Source organism: Phaethon aethereus (assembly GCF_964289735.1).
Source record: "Phaethon aethereus genome assembly, chromosome: 1".
Lineage (NCBI taxonomy): Eukaryota > Metazoa > Chordata > Aves > Phaethontiformes > Phaethontidae > Phaethon > Phaethon aethereus.
Window position 1 is genome coordinate 215,460,071 of NC_138575.1, and position 24,360 is coordinate 215,484,430.

The 24,360-nt window shown below is 37.8% G+C and overlaps 1 protein-coding gene across 5 annotated transcripts in view; it reads right to left on the reverse strand.

Moving 5' to 3' along the window:
- Positions 1 to 24,360, reverse strand: part of DLG2 (discs large MAGUK scaffold protein 2) — a gene marked incomplete at both ends in the record, with an annotated part of 787,463 nt that overhangs the window by 314,438 nt on the left and 448,665 nt on the right. For all 5 annotated transcript variants that reach the window (XM_082013954.1, XM_082013953.1, XM_082013952.1 and 2 more), the window contains one exon: positions 14,425 to 14,594. In XM_082013954.1, the coding sequence (XP_081870080.1) occupies positions 14,425 to 14,594 (170 nt within the window). The remainder of the gene's footprint in view (positions 1 to 14,424; positions 14,595 to 24,360) is intronic.

Consider the following 24,360-nt stretch of genomic DNA (forward strand, 5'->3'; position numbering starts at 1 on the left):
AACAGAACTGGCCCTAGAATTGAACCCCGAGGAACACCACTGGTGACCAGTCACCAGCCAGATGTAGCTTCATTCACTACAACCCCATTAGCTCTGCCCTTAAGCCAGTTCTTCACCCAGTGCCCCCTGAACCTGCTCATCCCACAGCTGGACAGCTTGTCCCGAAGGATACTGTGAGGGACAGTATCAAAAGCCTTACTAAAATCCAGAAAAACTACATTCCCACCTTCCCTTCATTCATCACATGGGTGACCTTATCATAGAAGGATATCAAACTAGTTAAAAAGGACTTTCTCTCTGTGAACCCACGTTGACTGTGCCTGATGATCCCATTATTCTTTAAATGCCTTTCAATAGTACCCAGTATAATCTTCTCCACAATTTTTCCAGGAACTGAGGTTAGGCTAAGACATCTGCTATTCCTTGGGTCTTCCCTCACACCCTTTTTGTAAATTTGAATAACACTGTCTAGCTTCCAGTCAGCAGGGACTTCCCCAGACTCCCCCGACCTTTGGCTGATGGTTGAGAGGGGTCTTGTCATAACACCCACCAGCTCCTTCAGTACTCTGGGATGAATCCCATCAGGCCCCATGGACTTGTGAACATTCAGCTGATACAGCTGGTCGCTTACAATTTCGGTGTCCACAAATGGAAAGTCACTGTTGCCAAACTTGTGCTTCTCTGACTCAGGGGACTGGGCAGCTCAAGGTCTAGCAGTATTATTGAAGACTGAAGAAAAAGAATGCCCCCGCTTTTACTTCATCCCTATTAGTCAGATGACCATCTTTGACAAGTATCAGTCCAATGTTTTCTTTAGACCTCCTCTTGCTATTAATGTACTTAAAAAAGTCCTTCTTGTTCTCTAACATAGCACTGGCAAGTTTGAACTCTAATTGAGCTTTGGCCTTTTGTGTCTTCTCCCTGCATAAATGAACCACAGCTCTGTAATCTTCCTTGGAAGCCTGACTTGCTTCCAGAGATCATACAATTTCTTTTTCCTCCTGAGCCCCATGAAGAGTTCCCTGTTCAGCCAACTTGGTCTTCTGCCCTGCATCCTTGACTTAGAACACAGTGGAATTGCCTGCTCCTGTGCTTCTAAAAGGTAGATCTTAAAGACTGACCAGCACTTGTGGACTCCTAAGCCCTCAAAAGCAGATTCCCAGGGTACTCTGCTAAATAGCTCCCTGAACAGATCAAAGTTTGCTCTCCTGAAGTCCAGGGTAGCAAATCTGCTGTCCTTTTTTCTCATTATTTCTCAAATATTCATTAATACTTCCATATGTGCAGACATTTCTTTTCTAAAAATGTTTTATCCCTCTTAGTCATAACTGAAACAAAAAAAGAGGGAAATAAAAAATACTAAATTACCATTGAGAACAAATAAAAGAAATGTTTGTGTTTTTTGTCTGGAAGACACCCTTCTTTATTTCTGCAGGTACAGGACTTAGATAGCCCTATGCCTACTGTTTGTCTTCATACTGCAGTGAACTGAGAAAATCTTGTTATGATCACTGAATCTTGTGGCTGGAAGAAACTCAATGGATAATTTATCTTCTCAACCTGAGGCAGTACGAACTACAGTTGCATCATGGCTAACAAATGGCTGTCTGGTGCACCTGTGTATTTCCCATGCTACAGAGCTGGTGACCTACCTGGTAATCTAACACATCACAATCCTAAATCCAGTCCAAATCTTGTTTATCATAATTTGTCTATTAAATTTTGTTTCACGCCCTTTCTAGGGGGCACTCAGAGCAAACTCACTCTTCAAAGATGTGCCACAAGGCAAGACTGTCATTGGTGAACCCATAACCCCCCTCTAAGTCTTTGGTATTTCAGATAAATGTCTTCAGATCACTCATTCTTTCCTTGTAGGATGGGCTTTCTAAATCTCTGATCATTTTTACTGCTTTCCCTTGGAGTCCCTCCAACTTGCCTACACCCTTCTTGAAGTGGAAAGCTCAAAGCTTTACCTGTGAAGGATGAAAGGATTGCTCATATGTCTTATAAACCATACCTCAATTTATAAATCCCAATATAGTGTTTGAATGTTTCATCACAGCATGCTGTGTAAAAGACAAGATGCTACAGCGAGCAAAGTTCTGCATACTCTTCTACGGGATTCTTTTCCCAGCAGTCTTCTGTTAAGCACTAGTTAGTAGATAGTTTGATTATTTCTGCTGAAAGCACCTTGCGGTTGTCCCTGCTGAATTACACCTTTGGTTTTTTTGGCTCACTTTCAGTGTTAAACTCTCCCAGCACATGGTGTTGTCTGAGAAAAATGTGAAAAAGAATTGCAAAAGACGAGTATGGCAGCCTTTGGTAATCATTATTCTTCAAACTTTTTCTAGGTGCTTATAGAGACATTTCCTACTTGTTCCAGTCTTCTTCTGGGGTTCTGAAAGGAAACTGATGGCTTTATAGTCCCTTGGCTCCTCTTCTTCATGTCATTGAAGACGAATTTTCCGCTTACACTTTCCAGCTTTTCACTTTACCCTCTCCACACAGGTGTTCAAAACTAACCATTGTCAACACTCAGATTTCATCAGCCAGATTTCATCAGTGCTCTCTGATCAAGACCATCAGGACCTGCAAGTGTAAAAATAACTAACTTTAAGAGCTGCCTGGCCTGTTCCTTCTTCATCTGAGGCTGAGGTCTTGTCTCTCTGTTGCTGGTTTTAATCGTGATAGCAACCTTATCGCAGATGACCTTTCTGTGAAAACTGATGCTAGCAAAAATCTAGGCACTTTTTGTATCTTGCCTCGAAAGCACCTATCATCTCAACATCTTAACTACAAAGTGCATCTCTAAACTAAAATTATTTTCCCTGCATTACAGAGGGGATATGATTTGCTATAACAGAATGTAAAAGTATTATTTAAAAATAACTTTCAGAAATTTTGGCTGTGGCATTTGAATTCAGAAATGATACACAACCAACCTACAGACTATGGATAAGATTTACCCCTGGCCTATCATTTACACTGAATTATTTTTTCAATTACAATATGTAAAATGTAAATGTACCTCCACTAAACAACTTTACTAAATTATTTGCTCTAATTTTATGTTCCCTCATTTCAGGTCTCTGTTTGTTGGAGTGGCTAGTATGTCTTTCTATTAATGTCATAATATCCTACACATTGTTTTGCATAAGAAACAAAACAAACAAAAAATAGAACATAGTTTAGGGGAAAAAAATTCCATTATGTCCTTATTTGCAAGTATCACTTTCCAAAATAAGAACTTCAAGCGTGCCTTGAGGATATTGTCCTTTTAGCTTATGCAATGTATCTTTTATCATATTCTAAAGACTTTTTTTGTCATCACATCCTATCTTAAATTTCATTCAGCTCTATGATCTTGCTTTGCAACTGTTTCTTCCTATCAAAGATAATGATTGGGCAAAATTCCTTCAGAAAAATCCAAGTGCATGCTTCTTATTCCTTCTTATAAATCACTAGTGAAAATTCAGAAGCTAACATCCTGGATAACAAACACAGGACTTTGTGCTCTTGGAACACTTTGGATAGAATAGCTGGTGTTTCTGGTTTCATGTTAGGGCTAACCACAATTTTATCTGAACTTTGGAATACTGAAAGCAAAATGAGGATGACAGACCTGCAGAAAGGACTAGGATACAGTATTGGAAAAAGTCAGATGAATGACTGTTTCAAATGAATCACTTTGGTGTCTGGCTTCTGACTAAGCCAGATATTCCCTTCAGATGTTCAGAGATGCTTTAATGTAACTCCTTCCTTTTTTTCAAGTAGTGGAAACAGAAGAATAATACTGACAATCTAGAATATTTTTAAGTGGGCTGCAGAGTGATATTTTATTTACCATATCACTTGAATCTTTAAAGCTTCACCCAGCTTTGTCACTCCACCACCATCAGAATCTATAATGCCTTTCTCAGAAGAGTTAAAATACTGTCTGCCTGTTCTTAGGGTTACAGCAAAAAAATGAGACCAGAAACAAGAAAAATGAATAGCTACAGCTCCTCAAGCTATACAAATTTAATTAAATACAATTTATTCTTTTAAAGGTGCTTTTCATGGCATTGCAATATTTTGCTGGTGTATGTTGTCTTCCAGACAGCAGATTTCTTGAGAAAGATCTGGACATCTAAAAAACTATCAAGATGACAGAACTTGTTATGTGGATAATTAACTGAACAATAAAGTATGAAATCACTACTCTGTAATTTCACCTGATTAATTTGCACATTTAGCTTTATATTCAGAAAAGGATGAAGCTCTGCAAAGAAGCAAGCATAAGGATTTTTAGACTACTCAGCTGCAAGCGACAGATGTCGTGTCAATGAACATATTCCACACAGGACTCTAAAGACTTAATATGTCTTCTGTTGCATCAGGATGTCACATCAGGCTCACAGCAATTGCAGTCATAGTATTGTTTATTTATTAAAGTGGTGAAAGATCAAGCATAATAAAACTAACTTGAGGAATCTAAACCAAGGAACATACAGGTAGTGAAAAAAGGCCAAGAAAACTGCCACTCCCTAGAAAATTCTCACTCCTCCACTAAGAAAACAGAAAAAAGATACTGGCCTCCTGTCTACAGAAAGAGTTCTTTCCACACCCAGCCCACTAGTTTAGCAAATGACGCCATTCTCCTTCCTCATCTTTTGATTTATTGTGTATCTGGAACTACTGATGAGACAATTAACACTCTGCTACACTGTCTGCTGCAACTCCTCCCTTTCTTATGTTGGCCTGATGAAAACAGCAATGACAAATATAATGAAAGGGATGTTCTGTATCTCCCCTTTTAACTCTTAGAGAGCGCTCTAGAATAGGGAGGGAAATGATGAAACTATTCCCTGACCCAGAAATTTATAATCTAAAGGAAAAAAGGAGTACAAAGGCATGCTATAATTACAAAATTATGAGACCTACTGTAATTACACTACATTTGGTCAGGACAAAATTTAGAATTGGAAAAGAAGTTTGCCAAGATTCACTGGGAATTTGTGTAATGCTTGTCATAGACCAAGGGGAAAAAAAACCCCAAAAACAAACAGTGTTGGAGACAAGTCCTTGGAATTTTAAAAAATGACACAGAGAAAAAGGCAGCTATGTCAAATAGCATCCCAAAGCTCAGACACAGTTTTCCATACAAGCCTGAGACAAAAGATGTTGCAAAGAACTTTTCAGCAGTGCCCTGGAGATCAGTATGTAGTTGGGAATTCCAAAGCAACTTCTCTGAAGTATTTCCGCAAGGACAGGATAAATCAAACACAGAATTTTTAACATGGTCTGCTTTATTCTCACCCAGAAGCCACCACATGAGCCAAACCTGAAGATGCATCCCTTACTTACCCAAGAGCTGAGCACAGAAATTAAAAGCTCTTTCTCTCTGTATAGGTAAAGGAAGTGGACAAAGAAAAGAAAATGCAACATCTTCCTCCCTTCAAATTTCCAGTGCGAGGTTAGGGAGAGAAACCTGCCAAGGTGGCAAGAACAGTATCAGGGGGAATCTAGTAAGTCATGCTAACAGCTCCTGATTCTCAGCAAAGGCCACAAATGTAGGACTGATCTTAGAGGTCTTTTCCGACCTTAATGATTCCATGATTCTAAGTAACTTCAACTGAAGCAAAAGGATTGACATCTTATGACAGAGAATGATAAAAAACAAGGTCACACTGCTACACCATGCCACTTACTGTCTCTAGTCAGAGCTGCTGAAACTATCTAGGCAACTACATACTACAAAATTCCTACCTAATTCGTAGAGGACAAGCACAGAAGATTTTTTCAATTGAAATGTCAATGGTCTACTTGGCTCCACAGCTGGCTGAATTTGATCTGATGTGACAACAATTTGATAGCATCATCTTCTGCCATTTAACTGCAATTGTAACAAACAAGATGACAGATTTCCTTTCTCCACTGAAGACTATAAGAAGCTAGCCAAAGCTTATTTTTCTTGAAACGAAATCTTCAGCTTTTTGGTATCCAAGCCTACCTGCACATCTTCCCCTGCACTGCTGGTTTTATTCTATTGCAGCCACAGTTCATTAAGATGAATCGTGTTCTGCTGAAGCTGCCTCATCAGTAAATATTGCTGAAGCAATTTAGTAATGATCTTAATGCGCAGTGCTGGATCTTTATAGCCATCTCAATTGGCTATTAAAATACAGCACTGCACTTTAAAATTGCTACTGCACCCCTTCAGAAATAGTTGGCATGATGGAGTTGCAGAAAGTACTGTTCATTTCAGTAGAAACCTCACTCTTTGTGAATGATTTCTGGAAACTGATACTTAAAATCTACCATGAGATTATATGTTCATTTTGCATATTAACCCAGGATTCTTAGAACTGCTTGGAGAGTTCTTGAGAACTGAAGGGTTTTTGGGGAAAACCAAAACTAAACAAACAAAATATACACATATAAAAATGCTGCAGTTTTCCAAGTAATTTTGTTTATTACTTTACTTCTAATGGAAAATTACAGTGAAACACAAAAGCAGAAAGTCAGAATTATCATGAAAATATAAAACTACAAACAAGTGATATCCTGCAGCTCACAGGGTACCTCTAGGTTTAGGTGGGACAACCAACCAGTTGGATGGCTTAATCAGATGGATAGCTTTTGAATTCCATTTGAAATTATTCTTGTTGATCTGGAAAACCATTGCTTTATCGATTGACTACTTAGCTCCAAAAATGGTTGAATTTGGTCTGATGGGACAACAATTTGATATCACCATCTCCTGCCATTTAACTGCAATTCTAACAAAAACCCTAACATTTACTTTCTTTCTCTACTGAAGACAAAAAGCTGGTAGCTAAAGCTGGTAGCTAAAGCCTGAAATACTAGAACTGAAGTGCCACTCTAATAACAATAATTATTATTATGCGAGGTTACAATAAATAAGCATTACTTTTCTTCAGGAATGGAAGGAGCCACTCTACAGAATGAATGGGTTTTAAGAAATATTTCATATGTGGTAATTTATACAAATGAGATGGCAAGTCTGTAGTGACCAAAGGCAGATAATACATTTAATATTTCATTTGTGCCATAAATACAATAAGCAGCTGTATGCAGATATTATTACTTAAATTAAGGAACAAGTCTGTGAAATATGAAGGTGCAGATATAACCTACCTCTTTTTTCTCCACCAGGCTTTGGCAACACTAATATGTCAAAATATTTTTGAAAAACAGCAAAAGTTTTTATAGCACTATCACAGAGCTTTCTAATTTTATGAGTTTCAAGAGAATATAATTTTGCTGTGATAAACTATGCAGCTACTCACATATTCTTACATTAGACAATCCAGGCTGCAGGGAAGTCATGCCTTTTAGTGATGTTAACTCATAAATGATGGTTTTGAATCACTATCTTAGAATTGGAAAATTATGTATTAGTGCTTGACAGAGCACTTTCTGCTAATTGGATGAAATGCGAGTCCCTTCAAGCAAAGATATTTCACAAAAAAATTTAGTTTCAGTCGTGGTTTTCCATTTATACCTTTTGTAAGTGATAGTGTTTTACCAGAATATGAAGTGAAGCACTTAAATTAGAGTTGAGAACCTAAGAAGTTTGTCAAATCTAAGTTTGGGAAAGTTTGTCTGCTCCCTCATTTTTTTACAGCTCTCTTTTTTAAGTTGTCCCACTTTGCTCTGTTTTAGATCAGGATTCACAAAAAAGTGCAAAGCACAGAAGGAGGAGAACACTGAAAAACAGAAGTAAATTCACAGCTGATGAGATCATAAGACTGAAATTCTTAAAAGACCAAAAGAAAAGGTTTAAAGTTCTGTTCTTTCACAGTTAGGTGAAAGAAGAACTTCATTGAAAACATTTCTTAGTATGAAATAAAAAATGTTTTGAAGGTTTTGAGTGATCATAAATTAACAAAACATCTTCCTACCTTGCCATAAAAGCCCCTCTCCCCAAATGCTAAAGTTTGCTATGCAGTATTCAGTATCCCTTAGAGAAAATAGGCTAGTATAGTAGTAGAAGTGATAGCTACATTAATAAAAAAAATATGTATCATCATTAGTCTAAAGCAAGCGCTTACAATCAGTTATCAAACAGCAAGATCTAAAAGTTCTCAGTGCTGTCGGAAATTGGGAAAGAAATAATTGAGGTTCTTTGTTTGCAAAAGCTCCCTCTTTCATTTTAAGTGCTGTAGCTATTACTTGAGATAAAAAGGTAACCTTTGGCTTTGCTTTAGTAGATACAAATGGTAAGATTTCTCCTTTCCTTACTGGGAGCAGCACTTGTAAAAATTAAAACAAACCCCTCTATTCTGCTGTCCTGAATTGGACAAGTTTTTTAGCAGTCATGTTAAAATACACATCATTCTACTGTACTTTTTCAATTATTTCAGTTGTCACTGCAAGCTGGGATGCTATCTGTGCAACAGAACACAAGATTTTTCCAATAAAGCCATCAATCCAAATTAAATATGTCAACTTCTATGAAACAGAAGTATGAACTTCTACGAAAATACAGACAGTAATGGAGTAGAGAACATTTTGGTAACAATTCAAGTAAATCTACAGTGAAATCATACCTTATATTGATGATGAAAATCTCTGCATCTTCTCAAGAAACTTCAATAACTAATCGACGAGTTAAAAAATATGCTACTTAAAACATACTGATTCTCCTCTTAGTATAGTAAGAAAGCTTCATTACTACAAACTCTATTCAGTGTCATCAAGAATAAAACAAATAGTTATGTGAAAAGGAAATCTACCACATGCTGCATAGTTGCTTCAGGCCAGCACAGAAAACAATGAAATGGAAACTCTGGAACTGGTTATGCCCAATGACTTCATCTAACATTTAGATGGATATACATAATTACAAAAATAAATATGTATTATGCTTTTGTACTCATCCCATCTTATTTCTGAGTATTTTATTGAGATGCTCAGTTTAGGAGCTTAGTCTTTGCTGATTAAGGAGAAAAATAAGGAGAACAGCAATCCAGAGAGAGATACAGAATCGGGCTGAACAATGCTTGACAGATGCATTAGTTTCTAATTTAGCACCTCAAAACATAATAAGGCTCCAAATGGATTAAATGGAAAGTCCTGATATGGCCCTAATTCTGAGAGCAGGAAAGAGCAGAGGAGTAAGTGCCCACAAATATCTTTTGTTAAGTGCCCAAACCTGGGTAAGGTGAACCTGATCAAAATGTATCATTGGCTGAATTCACCAGGAATAAGAAAAAAGCATGCTTAGCAATAACAGAAAAGAGACATAGTGCTGCTCTGTCCAGAGCCTTTCTGTCTAAAATACAGTGAACAAAAGGGCAGCTCTAGCCATCACTGCAAGATTCTGATGCAGTTCAAAGACTATAAGGATAGTTACTATTGAATTATCATGAAGGGTGTGGGAAATCCTGTTTCCCTATGATTTTATACTCAAACCACCAGAATATCCAGACAGCAAAATCAGCTATCCTTGATATTGTTTCTTTTTTGGGTGTTTTTAAGACTGCCATTTCTCCTCTCAAGTTTCCTCGTACTCAGCTGTTCTGCTTCACATACGCTACACTTCCTTTCTGCAGCTGTGTTATCTTTTAAGATGTCACATTGCCTATAGAACGGCGGTCAGAGGTTTATTATGTGATCCAACACTGCTGTAGTTACTGGAGTCCTTATTTTTTCTTTTTTTTTTTTTCCTTCTGGTATATAATATCAGAGCTTAAGTTATCAGTTAGGTATTGGTAGGTAAAATATGATACAATCCCTGTGTTTAACTAAGCTTCTGACTGCCAGAAATTTTCTGCAATGGTCGAAATCCATTTTTCTGACTGATTCTTTAAAAAACAAAATTTTAAAAAATGAAGTTTGATTTCTATAACTAATCTTATATCACGCATACTACTCAATACTTCTGGTTTCAGTAAAAGGTAGATTTGCAGTGTGATAAGACCGCATGAAAATCCTGGAGGCCAGTGGAATTTCTTTGGTTTAAAATCCCCCAGTCAAATGCAATCTAATGGGTTAGAGCATTTCTAATGTAATTTCTGTAATCTCTGAATAGTGACTGAAGTTCATAATTCACTGCTCATACAGTTTTTTGCAGGGTCTTACAGGAAGCTAACACACCAGTTATATTTACAAAGCCAAACACCACCATTACACTGCTTTGTTTTGGATGTTGGCATGTTTGAACAAATACTGCAGCGTAGGCAATCTATTCTCATTAGTGTTAGTCTTGTTATGTTTCAATACAGAGCAAGAAAAGCATATTACTTAAAGACAGGATTTTCAGTACTGTCTAAATCCTATTGATTTTCAATAAGAAAGCTCCATTGTATACCCTTCCTCTGTTACAGCTCTCAGCTACTGCAAAGACGCTGGCTGCTAAAACCTGCAGAGCCCTGAGAGGCACCGAAATAAAACACCCCCTGTTTACTACTGAATGGTATGCAAAGCCAAACAGTGAATCACTGAAATTATACGTCTGACTGAAGGGACATACAAGAGGCATACAAAAGATGGCCTCCCGAGCACGTGAAAGAGAGGAAGATCCTGCAATGATTACAGTTAGCAACTACCTTCAAGATGCAGACATAGACATCAGCCAATGTTATCAATCAGGTGTTGGCAAACTGATGAATGCGCAGCTCTATTACACAACTGATTTGTGTCGTTGTTTACCACTTTTCTCTAAAAGTCAAGTTGAAGGGTTACATTGCCTTTTAGCATATATGATAGTAAGGACAGCTTTTCTGTAAAGCAGCAGGAACAACTAACTGCACAGGTATCTGCATTCAAAAGGGACCACTTTGCAGCACACCACCGTGACCCTTCTCTTGCCATATGCCCAAAGCCATTGCTACACAATGCACATTTATCTTCTTATATTCAAAATGGATTTGCAAAATTAACCTATGTCTTTTATATGGTGATTGCTAGCTAGAAAAATTAGCACTCGCTTTAAAAAATCTAACCTTTATGGACTCACAGCTTGTAAAAGCCCTTGTCCTGAGTACCTCAGATGAAATTAAAAGAATATTTATATAAAAAGCCTTGCAAATTTCCTTCTTTATCACCTTCAAGTGCTGAAAGATATGATCTACTACACATACACAGGGAAGCTAGGGATACCTGAGTTTACGTGGAAGCCAAGACTTGCTTTCATGTGGTAAATTCTCAATATAGTGAGGAATGGACTCAGTATATACTGAGTTAGATACTGAAAGAGACAGGCAGGAAAAGCTGCAACTGAAAACATATTTGCTACTCCAAGTTTAGTATGGAACAGCCTTCTTGTCTAAAAAACAGATTCACTTTATTCACGTTGTGAGTAGGAAGGAATTGTGTGGGAACTACCACACTGATTTTCAGGTCCTGCTCTGGACACCAAAACATCCCAGTTTCACTCTGAGAAGTAAGAAACACTGTGTATATAAATATTAAGTTGTTCTTGCACGTCATAGTAACGGTGTGAAGGAGCAGTTCACAGATAAATCACCTGAAATACGAGTAGATAAGCATTACACAAGGGACTAGCACTGAAACCTACAGCCAAGATTCACAAGTTTTGTTCTCAACTTCTGCCATGAGTTTGATGCCTCATCAGTTTATTTTTCATGGAAGATTTTGAAAAATTCAAAAGAAAGCTGCTACAGATATTATAATTACTATTGTTAAGACTTCCAACCAATCCATAGCCTATTTTCTTTATAGATGATCTGGATGAGGGAATTGAGTGCTCCCTCAGTAAGTTTGCAGATGACACCAAGCTGAGTGGGAGTGTTGATCTGCTGGAGGGTAGGAGGGCTCTGCAGAGGGATCTGGACAGGCTGGATCGATGGGCAGAGGCCAACTGTATGAGGTTTAATAAGGCCAAGTGCCGGGTCCTGCACTTTGGCCACAACAACCCCATGCAATGCTACAGGCTTGGGGAGGAGTGGCTGGAGAGCAGCCCGGCGGAAAGGGACCTGGGGGTGCTGGTTGACAGCTGGCTGAACATGAGCCGGCAGTGTGCCCAGGTGGCCAAGAAGGCCAACAGCGTCCTGGCCTGTATCAGGAATAGTGTGGCCAGCAGGAGTAGGGAAGTGATTGTGCCCCTGTACTCGGCACTGGTGAGGCCGCACCTTGAATACTGTGTTCAGTTTTGGGCCCCTCACTACAAGAAGGATGTTGAGGTGCTGGAGCGTGTCCAGAGAAGGGCAACGAAGCTGGTGAGGGGTCTGGAGCACAAGTCTTATGAGGAGTGGCTGAGGGAACTGGGGTTGTTTAGTCTGGAGAAGAGGAGGCTGAGGGGAGACCTTATCGCTCTCTACAACTACCTGAAAGGGGGTTGTGGCAATGAGGGTGTTGGTCTCTTCTCCCAAGTAACTAGTGATAGGACAAGAGGAAATGGCCTCAAGTTGCGCCAGGGGCTGTTTAGATTGGATATTAGGAAAAATTTCTTCACTGAGAGGGTGGTCAGGCATTGGAACAGGCTGCCCAGGGAGGTGGTGGAGTCGCCATCCCTGGAAGTGTTCAAAAAACGTGTGGATGTGGCGCTTCAGGACATGGTTTAGGGGACATGGTGGTTCTGGATTAATGGTTGGACTTGATGATCTTAAAGGTCCTTTCCAACCTAGTGATTCTGTGATTCTGTGATTCTTCATTCTGCTTTTTTCATCTGTGTAATATAGAAACCATACAAGGGTATGCTTCCTTACTGCCTAAATTATAAAGATTAAAAACCTGGCTTTGAAAGAACTAGTACATCAGGGTTTTTTTCATCCAAGCTTCCAGTTAACTTATTTCTATAATACTGAAGTAAAAATTTTGATAAGTTATTCAGCTTAACAAGAAATTTCACTATTTATAGCACATAGCTATGGTAAACTTCATATAAGAATGTATCTACAAAATTGATGTTTGTATCACTATGCAGCAAAGCTTCATTAGCTTGTCATAAAACTTTATTAGATAATGATTGCCTCTCTTGTCCATTTCCACAATGCAGCAAAAATTTTGCCATGGTGAATAATTTTTACCATTTCATCGCAACCTGGAAGGATATGTTAGTTTTAGTTTCTTTAACCTTAGGTTACTCAAAATGACTATCATATCACACACTTAGTTTAATTCCAAAGCTTTAAAAACACTGCTGCCCGCACTACTATTCTGAGTTCATACACGTACAAAATCTCATTAGAGATGTTTTTCTATTAGAAAGTCATTTTAGAATTATAATTGACCGCAAGAATCCAGACTTTTGGGAGGGGTTACCCTCAGACGCGTGTTTAAATGTATCTTACTGTTCACCAAGAGTAGAGGATGATGAATACACTGCTCTATCAAATAACCATGATATACATTGAAGAGGTATATTTTCAATATTGAAAACAGTGCACTACCTTTGCTTACTATGAATGGACAATCTCTACAATTCCAAGTGTATTAGAAACAAATATACTCCATTATTGGTGTAAAAAACTATGTAGAAGCATAGTGTAATATTCACACGAGATGAGATGTAAGGGAAACCACTGAAAAAGCTACAGGTTTTTCAGTGTAGATGAAATACATAGAATAATCTCATGTGCATGTATTTTTAATGTGAAAAGACATGTAAATTACTTAATTTCATTTATATACCATTAATTAAAGACTTATGACATAATTATTGTGAATCCAAAAATCTACTGCTGTTCTTTCTACCCTCATGTACTATGAACATTCACATTTTCTTTGCCCAGAAATTAGCTATGAAGAAAAATACAGTAGCCAGAAGGATATTTCAGGCAGGAAAAAACATAAAATGAAATCTATTAAAAATAACACTTCTGCAAATAAAAACTTTTTGCAAAAGAAAAGGTGAAAATATAATATTCACAATTTGTACTAATGCTTCTATAGAACGGAATTTGAGGTTTTTTCTGCAACCAGAAGGTTCTACTGGAAGTGATAAAGCTGATTTAGACTAGGTTTCATGTTAGACTTCCATGTAATTTTGTTGAAGGATAAAATAAAATTCTTCTACATATTTGGGTTAGTATCTTGTCTTCTTGTTCCAAAGATAACTGTAGAAGAAGCCATCAACATGAAAGTAGAAAGGATAAGTTGGATAATCATAAAGCCTTCTGAAAAAAGGGAGAATTCAGAAACTCAGTATTCAACAGCACCAGTATATGTGCTGTCAATGTAAAGCATATCCCTGAATCTTGCATTTCTCCAGGAGGTAACAAACCATCTCTACAGTAAACGTCAAATGAAACAAACCAGAACTCCTAGAATTCCTTTATATTTCAGAAAGAGACATGCAACCATGAAGTCAAGTTTTATAAGCCTAAATTAACTGCATTTCAGTATTTGACAGGTCATCCACTTAACAAATCAACAAAGTCAGATGCCATTTGACCTGCAAGATGACGTTAAGCATCAAGTTTAAAATGGATGTCTTTTCATTTTCGTATTTACCTTTAGGTCCTTTGAACAACTTGATCTCTACCACGGTCTCCAGAATAGGTCTTCTTCGACGAACGTACAATCGTACTATGGAGCCAGCCTCTTTTAGGGCCTCCACAGCTTTGCTGTGTGAGACTTCGGACACGTCGACCTCATTCACTCGCAAGATGCAATCGTTGACCCTACAAGAAAAACAAAGAACCGTGGATACGAAATGCTTCAGCTGTTACTTTGGATCAAAGAGAGTTTTGTCAGTAGTGCTGTAAAATGAAGAACACTTCATTGGGTAGTCTGCCAGATGACAGACTTAATTCAGTATGCTTCATCAGCAAAGAGACAGAAACAGAACACTTAGTCCCTCCAAAAGACATACCTGATTCAAACTAAAGTCTACCTAATCACCTACACCTACCATCCTCCTTCATAATCTGGGGTTGGATCCATAGAGTGGTAGAAATTAGTAATAAACAACTTGTCTTTACAGACTTCATGAAAACACTTTTTACTAAACAATATAATCGAGTTACAACATCCATGCTGCATGTTATTACTACTACAGTTGCCCTTAAGGAAATCAGTTGATTTATTTAATATAGAGTCCAGTAATCATTAAAATACTTCCTTAAATCTCTCATATTTCTTCATCCGAGCCAAAGAATTCTATGTCGTCAAAGCAAAAAAGCTGTCCTACAAAAAGCAGACAATTTAAGAGAGAATGTTTCACGTTAAATAACTTGAGTAAATTTCATTGTTCATGTTTTCACCACTGACTGTAGGCTCCAAAATCTACTGTGTGGTAACAGCATCTATTTTTCATAGAATATTAATTAAATTCTCTCATATTCTTACTTTGGACATTTACTACATTATCTGAGGATGAACTAATATTTTTACCCTCATAATGTGCTGGTTAGATGGAGTAGCATTCTTATCTGACAGATTTGTCCTAGTTGGGAAGGAAATCTACACCTTGAGAGCACTAAAACCCATCTCCAAAGCAGCAGTCTAATGAGTTAGCTACTGGGCCACCCATTCTTTGCAGATGAGGGTAAGTGAGAAGAGCAAATACCAAAGAACTAGATGAATTGATACACTATTGTTCTTATGCGAAGTACATTTATTATGAGATGCCTCTAAGTATTTTGGGTACAGACGAAAAAGGCGTATGTAAATGAGTGTGTTGTTCTGCATGTCTGAAAGGACAATCAGTGAAGAAAATATGGGTTGCTAAAAATATTCCCATTTCCGCTATGTTTCTATACATAAAGATCAAGCCTCGAATGATACTCTTTACAGGAAAAGAACACTTGAGCTGGGTATTACTCAGGAGTCTTAGCACGTGAAGGGAGAATGAAGCTTTACCAAAAGTTTATCTGAGAATTTAGGATCGATTTTTCTTAGGCTCTTGTGCTGCTGTTTTTGTTTAAAAAACAAAAGAAAACAACTAAAAGACCACAACTATTTGAAACCGAAGACTTTTTGTGTTATCAGCCTTTTGGAAGAACATTACAGGGGAAAATATTGATAGCAGCCTTTATCTAACAACTGGTCGAACTTGGAAAGGGCACAAAATTGATACTTCCTTTCTGATCAAAAGTACTGTATTGCAAAGTTTCCAGTTTTCATTCAGTCGTTGTGTTTACTGCTTTCCTTCAATGCCAGAAGTATTAATTTTCCAAATGTTTAATTATGTGGTTTGGCTGTCAAATTAGTAAGTGCTCTAATATAAATTGCTTTATTCTTTTACATAAGTCATTAATACATCCTACTAGTGCTTCCCACTCAGAAAAACAGTAATTATGTCTAAGCTGCTACTCTTTATATTAATATTATTATATATCTGATTCTTGTGATTCTTGTCAAATTTATAACTCTTATTGTTGTCACATCTGAAATACAAATGGCTATACCATGCTAAGTGAATAAACTATAGGGTCCTAACCACTGGATGGTTATAAAGGTGAAAAGGTGGGAAAAAATTATAAAAACACTGTCCTGGTTTCAGCTGGGATAGAGTTAATTTTCTTCACAGAAGCTAGTGTGAGGCTGTGGTTTGGATCTGGGATGAGAAAATGTTGATAACGTGCTGATGATTTGGGTTGTTGCTGTCAAGGACAGTCCAGCTTCTCGTGCTGGACTGCCAGCGAGGAGGTTGGGGGTGCACGGGGAGCTGGGAGGGGACACAGCCAGGACAGTGACCCAGGCTGGCCAAAGGGATATTCCATACCATATGACGTCATGCTCGGTATATAAAGTTGAGATGAAGAAGAAGGAAGGGGTTGGGGGGACATTCGTAGCGATGGTGTCTGTCTTCCCAAGAAACCATTACGCGTGATGCAGCCCTGCTTCCCTGGAGATGGCTGAATCCCTGCCTGCCCGTGGAGAGTAGGGAATGGATTCCTTGGTTTGCTTTGCTTGTGTGCACGGCTTTTGCTTTCCCTGTTAAACTGCTTTATCTCAAGCCATGAGTTGACTCACTTTTACTCTTCCGATTCTCTCCCCCGTCCCACCGTGGGGGAGTGAGCGAGCAGTTGCGTGGAGCTTAGTCGCCGGCTGGGGCTGAACCATGACAAACACTGAAAAGGAGGATTACATTTAATTTGTTTTCCTATACTCTGTGCCCTGCATTGATAAATATTGATATTACTAGATACACCTATCTACCAAAAACCTCTCATAAAGGCTCTAGTGATGATGTCGAAAGGAGGAACGTTATATTGGTTAATTCACTTTTTGTTTTGAATCCATGGAAGCTGAGGAGGAAAGGTCCTACCAAACCTAGAGTATGGAATTTGAACTATTTTTCCGATTTATCATTTGGATTGGTCAATGTTGGATAAGTATCAGGTGAAAGTTCTGTCCTTACCTTACCTTGCCTAATTTTAATACAAAAATGAACTCCCACCTGTGCATAATGAGCATGGACGTGTAAGGCCGCCTTAGTATAATGAGTGAAGTAATACTAGAACATGCGTAAAAGAACTTTTGTTATACAAATTTTTGTAACCTATCATTATTTTTGTTGTGTGTTTCCTTGTAACAGAATTGTATAAAACTGTGGTTTGTCTCCCCTGAGGGTGTGCTGGATTTGCACCCCACTCTGCAGACTGGCAATAAAGACAAGTATATAGACTCAGTGTGTTGACTGGCATTTTGCACACTGGGTAAAAGAACCTCAACTTCAGGGACAACAGTGATGCCCCCTGTTAGAGGGAAAAATGTGTCTTTTGGAGAAAGTCAATAAACAACCTGGAATTAACTTGCCAAAATCAGTAAGCCACACACCTCCATTTACCGAAAAAGCAAGGCCCTTAGGAAAAGGACATTTACACTCCAACAGAAATCTCATCTTTGTATCTGAAATTTGGCCTTTTAGAGTTATCTACTTCTTTAAAACAGTACTATCTTTAAGAAAACATACACAGATTAATACTGCTAGTGTAGGATTAATATAAGAGTGAGAGAATACAAAACTGATCCAGTGATAGAAATACTTTCATACCAAGTATTTTGTTCGTATACAAATACAAACTTTGTCAGTGCAGAAGTAGCAGCACAACAATTATCCTATCCAGTCTGCTATGACGAATGTATCCAGTGCGATATATCCAACTATACTCTTCTGAATCTGTAGGCTTTTTTTCTCACTCACAAAGAAAGATATGAGGTTTTCAGTTTTCATCAATAAAAGAAATACAATATTCAAGAACGTACATGCACATCCATAAAAGTGTGCACATATATATGTGCCCATAGGGTTCTGCAGGCTTTAACACAATTTTTTGAGGGCATGCTGATGCAGTACTAGATCAACAAAACACAATGATCTTAGAGGTCTACAAATATTCTTTGAGAATACTAACACCTCTAAAACAGGAGGTCCACGGTGCAATGACATAAATGACATAAGCTGGTGAAATGGAGTAGATTGGACTAGATGGACTAGATGACCTTTAAAGGTCCCTTCCAACACAAAGTATTCTATGATTCTATGACTTTAAACTTAACCATAACGGCTAAATGAGTCTCTTATTATTATTAATCTAGAAACTCCATAATCTTTTTTAAATTTAGAAACATAGAGCACTTAGAAGATAAAACCAAATCATTATTCATTAAAAAATAAGAGAATGTTAGAAAAGAGAATAAAACAAGAAGTGAGAAGCAACATCTCAATACACAAACTGTGATGTCATATTTTTCTCCTTAAATCTATGCAGAAGGTTTTCAGGGACAATACTTGGCATTGTTGTTGTTATTTAAAGACAGAATTCTGTGACAGTGGGCTTGGGATTCTTTTTCCTTATATTTAAACTTTTACAGTACAGTTCCTAATCTGTAAGAACACTGCTCCTTTAGTGACCTATAATCGCTGCAACAATATAAACCTAAAATAATACCAAAAAAGTCAGTAAATCCCATTTAAGAAAATTCTTTCAGATGATGAAGTGTCTCACCACTTAGAGGCAAAATTATTTTGCCCTTGCAAACAGTTGTCCAGTGTTTTTTTTCCCAGTTTCATTGAGATATTCATGTGACATCTATATGGGAAAAGTTTATTCCGGTTTATACATGGGTTCCTTTTCCCATTTATCTCAAAATTTTCCTAAGGCCTGTAGGTGTGTATAACACTATATAGAGAAGTTAGTTTCAGGCACAGTTTCAGACTTGTGCCAAGGAGAAGATCTGACTCATAATCCAAGATAGTAATACACAAGTCCAACAAAGGAGATCCTTATAGTTTCACCAATACCTACAGTAATTCAACACAAATAAATCCAGGCAGGAGGAAAATTGTTCCAAGAAGACTTCCCTTGTTTCCACAATAAGATGCCATAAATATATTTTTTTTAATATTAAATCACTTCTTTAACTGTTTCAGCACTTTTAAATTATTACCCATCTATTTGTAAACCTTAACACCATATATTTCTTTGAGTAAAGTCTATTCATACAGTTATTTTTTAAGATTGGAAAAAACTGTAAACATTTCTAATGAATTTTTAAAAGTCTTTATGAGGGAGAAAGCAGAAAAGGAGGTTGTATTCTAAGCTATGGCTAATGACTTTTGCAACAAGAAATCAGAGGAAATTTTATCTTCTCTAATTATATAAAAAAAGAACTCTTTATTCTTAAGATGTAGGACTTTGCTAAGATTTAACAATATAACCTTAGCATCCGCTAATGATACAGGTTCACAGAGTTCTCGACTATATTGACTCATGTTTCAATGAAAAGCAACATGTAATTAGAAGTATTTTGGAGAATGCATGCGCCATGCTAAAAAAAAAAAAGAATGAAAATATATTCTAACCATATTTTAAAAGAACATAAGCATAAAAGCGATGTTCATGCTCTTGTTTCCTTGGAAAAAGAGGGAGTTCATATCTCAGTTCAGCACAGCATTTAAGTCTCTAATTAATTGTTGGGGTATAAGTAATCCTATTTCTATTTTAGCCAAAATATCCAAATGGGCACTTAGCATTATGCATATACTTAAATTTACTCAAGTCTGTAGAATAACCCATGCAGGTAATGGCCGAGTCGAAATGAGTTAGGCAGCCCTTTCCATGGCATGCTGGCTCATCTAAATACTTTAACAAAATGGGTATATTCTACAAGACTTTTGTAGTATAATTCAGATATGAAGGACACTGGATCGTAAAATATAGAACGCATGCTATAATCATGCAGGACAGTTACAAGAAATACGAGAGAGATTTTGCTCTTAAGGGGGAAGGTCAGGGAGACAGAGGTTTACTAAGAGTTGTTGCTATCTTCAGAGCAAATAAAGGGTTGGATTAAGGAAAAATACTATTCTTTAAGGGCTTATTCCAAGTTTCTTGTAAACCTGACTACCTTCATCTGAATTTCGTGTTTACTCTTTTCAAGAAACTGTGCAGACACATTTGAAAAGCTGGTAATTGTTTCAGTCAAGTCATAAGTGAACAAGGCAGCACTTACTAGAAATATAGTAGGTGACAACTGGTAATGATCATTCCACTCACTTGTTCTGTGCAGTATGGTGCCCTGAAGAGAAACCCAAAGCACCCTAATATGGCACCAAAGAGCCCCAGAAGACCAAATGGTCCTGCCAAGACACATTAGCCCACTGGCATCTTCATAAAGGAGATAGTGGAACAAACTATGGACTCAAGAACAAAAGAATGATCTGTGCTCCATGGGACGACATCATGACACTAAAAGCGACATTAATCCACAGGTCTTAGCTATCATCCAGACACCTCCAGACTAATTGGCAGTCTAGTAATGGGACAGCCCTGCTTCTCACAAATACAGTTACCATGCTTTCTATTGCAGAATGGCCAACATTAATAGATTATTTCTAAGCAAATCTAACATTTTTTTTAGCCGCCTTCTCAGAAAATCTTATATTGATATGAACTTTCTGTATTCTTTAGCCAAAGCTTAGAAGTCAAGGTAACAATACTGTTATTAAGGAGAATCAGCACAAAGCTATGGAATAGATCAGGTAGATATATACCTCCATATATCAGTATGGAGTTACCAGGTAGAGAATAAAAGTAAGAGAGAAGCACTAAACTTTCACTTAATTTCTTTGCTCCTGCTTTGTCTAACCTTTTTAGCCAAAGATTCCCTATAAAAGGGTTGATGCTTTCTTTCTTCCAGAAGGTACAAGAACACATCACTTTAAGCAGAAACACAAGATTATAGATGACAAGCTGAAAGTACTGATTATTATCCTTTCTTCAAGAGATCAGTGAATAATAATATATTATCTGATGCTAGGAGAATCAGTCTAGTCCATTAGTTAGGGAAGACTGACTCTCTCTCCCCTACTGTTTGGGGTTTTTTTTAATTCTATATGCACCCTTCCTACCCCATAGTAAGTAAAATTTACAGAATATACGGTTAAAAAATGTAATTATTGGTTCTGGCCCATATGATTTCTTACCAAGAGGAATAAATTATTATTTTTTTAAATTTCAACTATGAATTCAGAATAAAGGATCTGAAATTTACTACAGCAGTCTTCAGGTCTGTCTTTCCAATTATAGAATATAGAGCTAAAATTAAATGGCAATGATATGTATGTATCATAGGGCATACTGGTTCCTTAGGTATAATGATCCAATTCCTGTAGCAAATTCACGTATACCCTCAGGCCCCTTTCTGACATTTAAAGAAGCATAAAACTACTGCTACGTCTATTTTTAAAAGGAAGAGATAAAACTTAGCAGTAGAAGAAAATTTCTGGTTATTTCTGGAAGATAGAAAGGATCTAGTGCTTATGAAAATGTCTGATGAAGGTACCAGCCATTCCTAACTCAAAATTTGACACTTTTGTGCTTTATAATGAAATTCCAACTATCTCATAGAACGGTTACTGATTGAAAATACTACTTGATAAAGGTCATGATTTTGGGGGAGGGAATAATTTATGAATGACACAGCAGAATTTGAGATGAACTTAATAAAAATCTGAAATCCTAGGAATTATTTTGTTTTAAATATATGTGCAAATGTTGGTACAATAAAATGGTAACTCAACTGTGTTTAACATGAAGGCACTATTTGAAGTATCAAATCTAACCTATGCTTCTAGCAGGAGCAGAATTGTCTTTGGTTCTGAGGAAAGTAAATAAGGAGTAAAACCACAATGCTTAATTTCTGAGAGAAAAAATAAAATCCTTCAATCCTCTGAATTGTTTAGCAAGTAGCATTAATCTATTACAATGAAATAAACTGAAAAAAATATACTTTTTTCCCCAAAAATGCTGGCCTGGTGCCACCCCCACTCTTCCTGTGTTGGCCTGGTGCCACCCCAACTCTTCCTGTGCAATCTTGAGCAAGTCACTTACCTTCTTTTATTCATAATCTTCAAATAGAGGATTAAAACCCCACCTGCATCCCACTTCCTTTGTCTCCTGTTTACAGTATAAATAAACTTTCCAGAGGAGAGTCTACACCTTCTTGGCTCATCTCAAACAGGGACTAACCCTCAGTGCAGCCTCTAGGCATACTCAGCATAAATAATAGATAACCAACAAAAGCAGCTCCCTGCCTTTTCCCGGCTGCATTCACCCTTGTAACCAGTCTTCAGAAGTGAGAGATGAAGGGCAGACACTTCCACTATACACAAAATTTGCGCTGTGTGTGAGTTTGTGTGTGTGCAAAGACAGGAACTAAACTCTCGCACAGCGTTCCTGTAAGTAAATACACCCAGACGGATGGTATCTCCACCTGCACTGGCAAACCAGTTTCGGTGTGTTGGCCGTCGGGAGCCTGAAGGCTGGAGCATGGCTGAGCTAACAAGTCTTGCCGAAAAGCAGGGTGTGCTCGTTTAAGCCTAGTGCCGTGCTTCTGCAGCCTCACAATTCATACCAGCAACTGGAATGATTTTCAACCCAGAGACTGAAATAAAAAAACTTACAAATGTTTTTGATTTAAGCACGTGTAGATTTTACTGCAACTTAATGGAAACCCAGCCTGTCCTTCAGGCATACCACCAACCTTCAGCCCACAGCTGCCAGCATGAGGGTTTGGGAGGGTGACCTGAAATTGTGGTAGCTACCCCCACAGTTCACTGTTCATCCCACTCCTTTGAATTTTTGCAGTGTTTTTGGCATAGAAAAGAGCTACCTATCTTTCAAAGTGAAGGTCGATCTCTAGTGTGTTCATGCCTAAATGGCAGAAGGCAGAAGAAGCAGAGGAGCTGCAGAAAAAGCTTGTGCATGTGGATCCTGCTCGCTCCCTCTGGCTCGGTGCAGTGTCCCAGTCACTTCTCTGATTGCCGCATCCAGGACTCACTAGCACAAAGTCCTCGTCCTTATCCTCCAGATGGTTGCATGAGAAAGCAAAAAGAACAAAGGAAATTCCTCCTTTGTGTACCAGGACTCCAGCGATGGTTTAGGAGGTAAAAATGCCTACTGTAATGCAGTCAAAAGTTTCAGATCACATCCAGGAGGGCTTAAGGTCACACCAGCGTGACTTGCAGGTGTGCTACCAGAGGACTTTGAGCTTTACTTCACTTCCAGAACAGAGACTGGAGCCTAAATTGTCAGGGAATAATTCAGATTTCAGAAACTACTTCTGAATCTCAGAATGTGTTACTGTCCAAAATGACTGTGTGTTTCCACATTCTGTTAATGACCTTGCTGAGACCTGAGACACAACCAGCACAGCTACTGAACTGTCAAAAGACATTTACATTCATTGTCCTTCGCTACTGCTTTAGTTACTCACGGACTTTTTTTAAAACAACAGCCACCTTAATGAAATGTTAATGTATTAAAGGGTCTGCATAATAGTAATTGAATTTAAAACACAAGTGACAGATAACAATGTCAGTAAAAATATTAGCAGAGCAGCTCCTTATCATACACAGCACATCTTTACTCCTCTCCCTAGATGTCATTTATGACTCTAATTTCTATTTTTGAAGTTGCGAGTCAGAAACAGACAGCATAGTGCACTATGTAATTAGGAATGGAAAAGTCCCTGAAGCCTTTAGACTGTTAGAAGAAAATGTATTTAGAAGCTTGAATATGTTCCTGTTCACACAGTTTTGCTAGAGGACACATCAGCATTTGCTTTTTTGGGGGGGGGGGAGGCTTTTTTTGTTTTTTCTTAAAAGTCTTAAACTCAGCTGTAAGACTTCACCCTAGGCACAAACTTGGCTAAAAAGTGGTTTATCTGCTGTTTAAAATACTTTGGATCATTTTTGCATTCTAGCCTAGTTCTGAGAACTTCCTGGGGCTGGGGCCCTCATTCAGTTAACCCTTTCTGCCCCACTGAACAGATCCTTTATAGGCAATGTGCCTTTATCACAGGGTGTCTTTTTGTTTAGGAGTGTTCATACACACTTCTTGGTTGAAAATACCCACCAAGCTAATACCTATAATCCAACAGAGTCTGACCCCAAAGATAGCTCATATTACATCAAACTGGCACAGCAAAATCCCA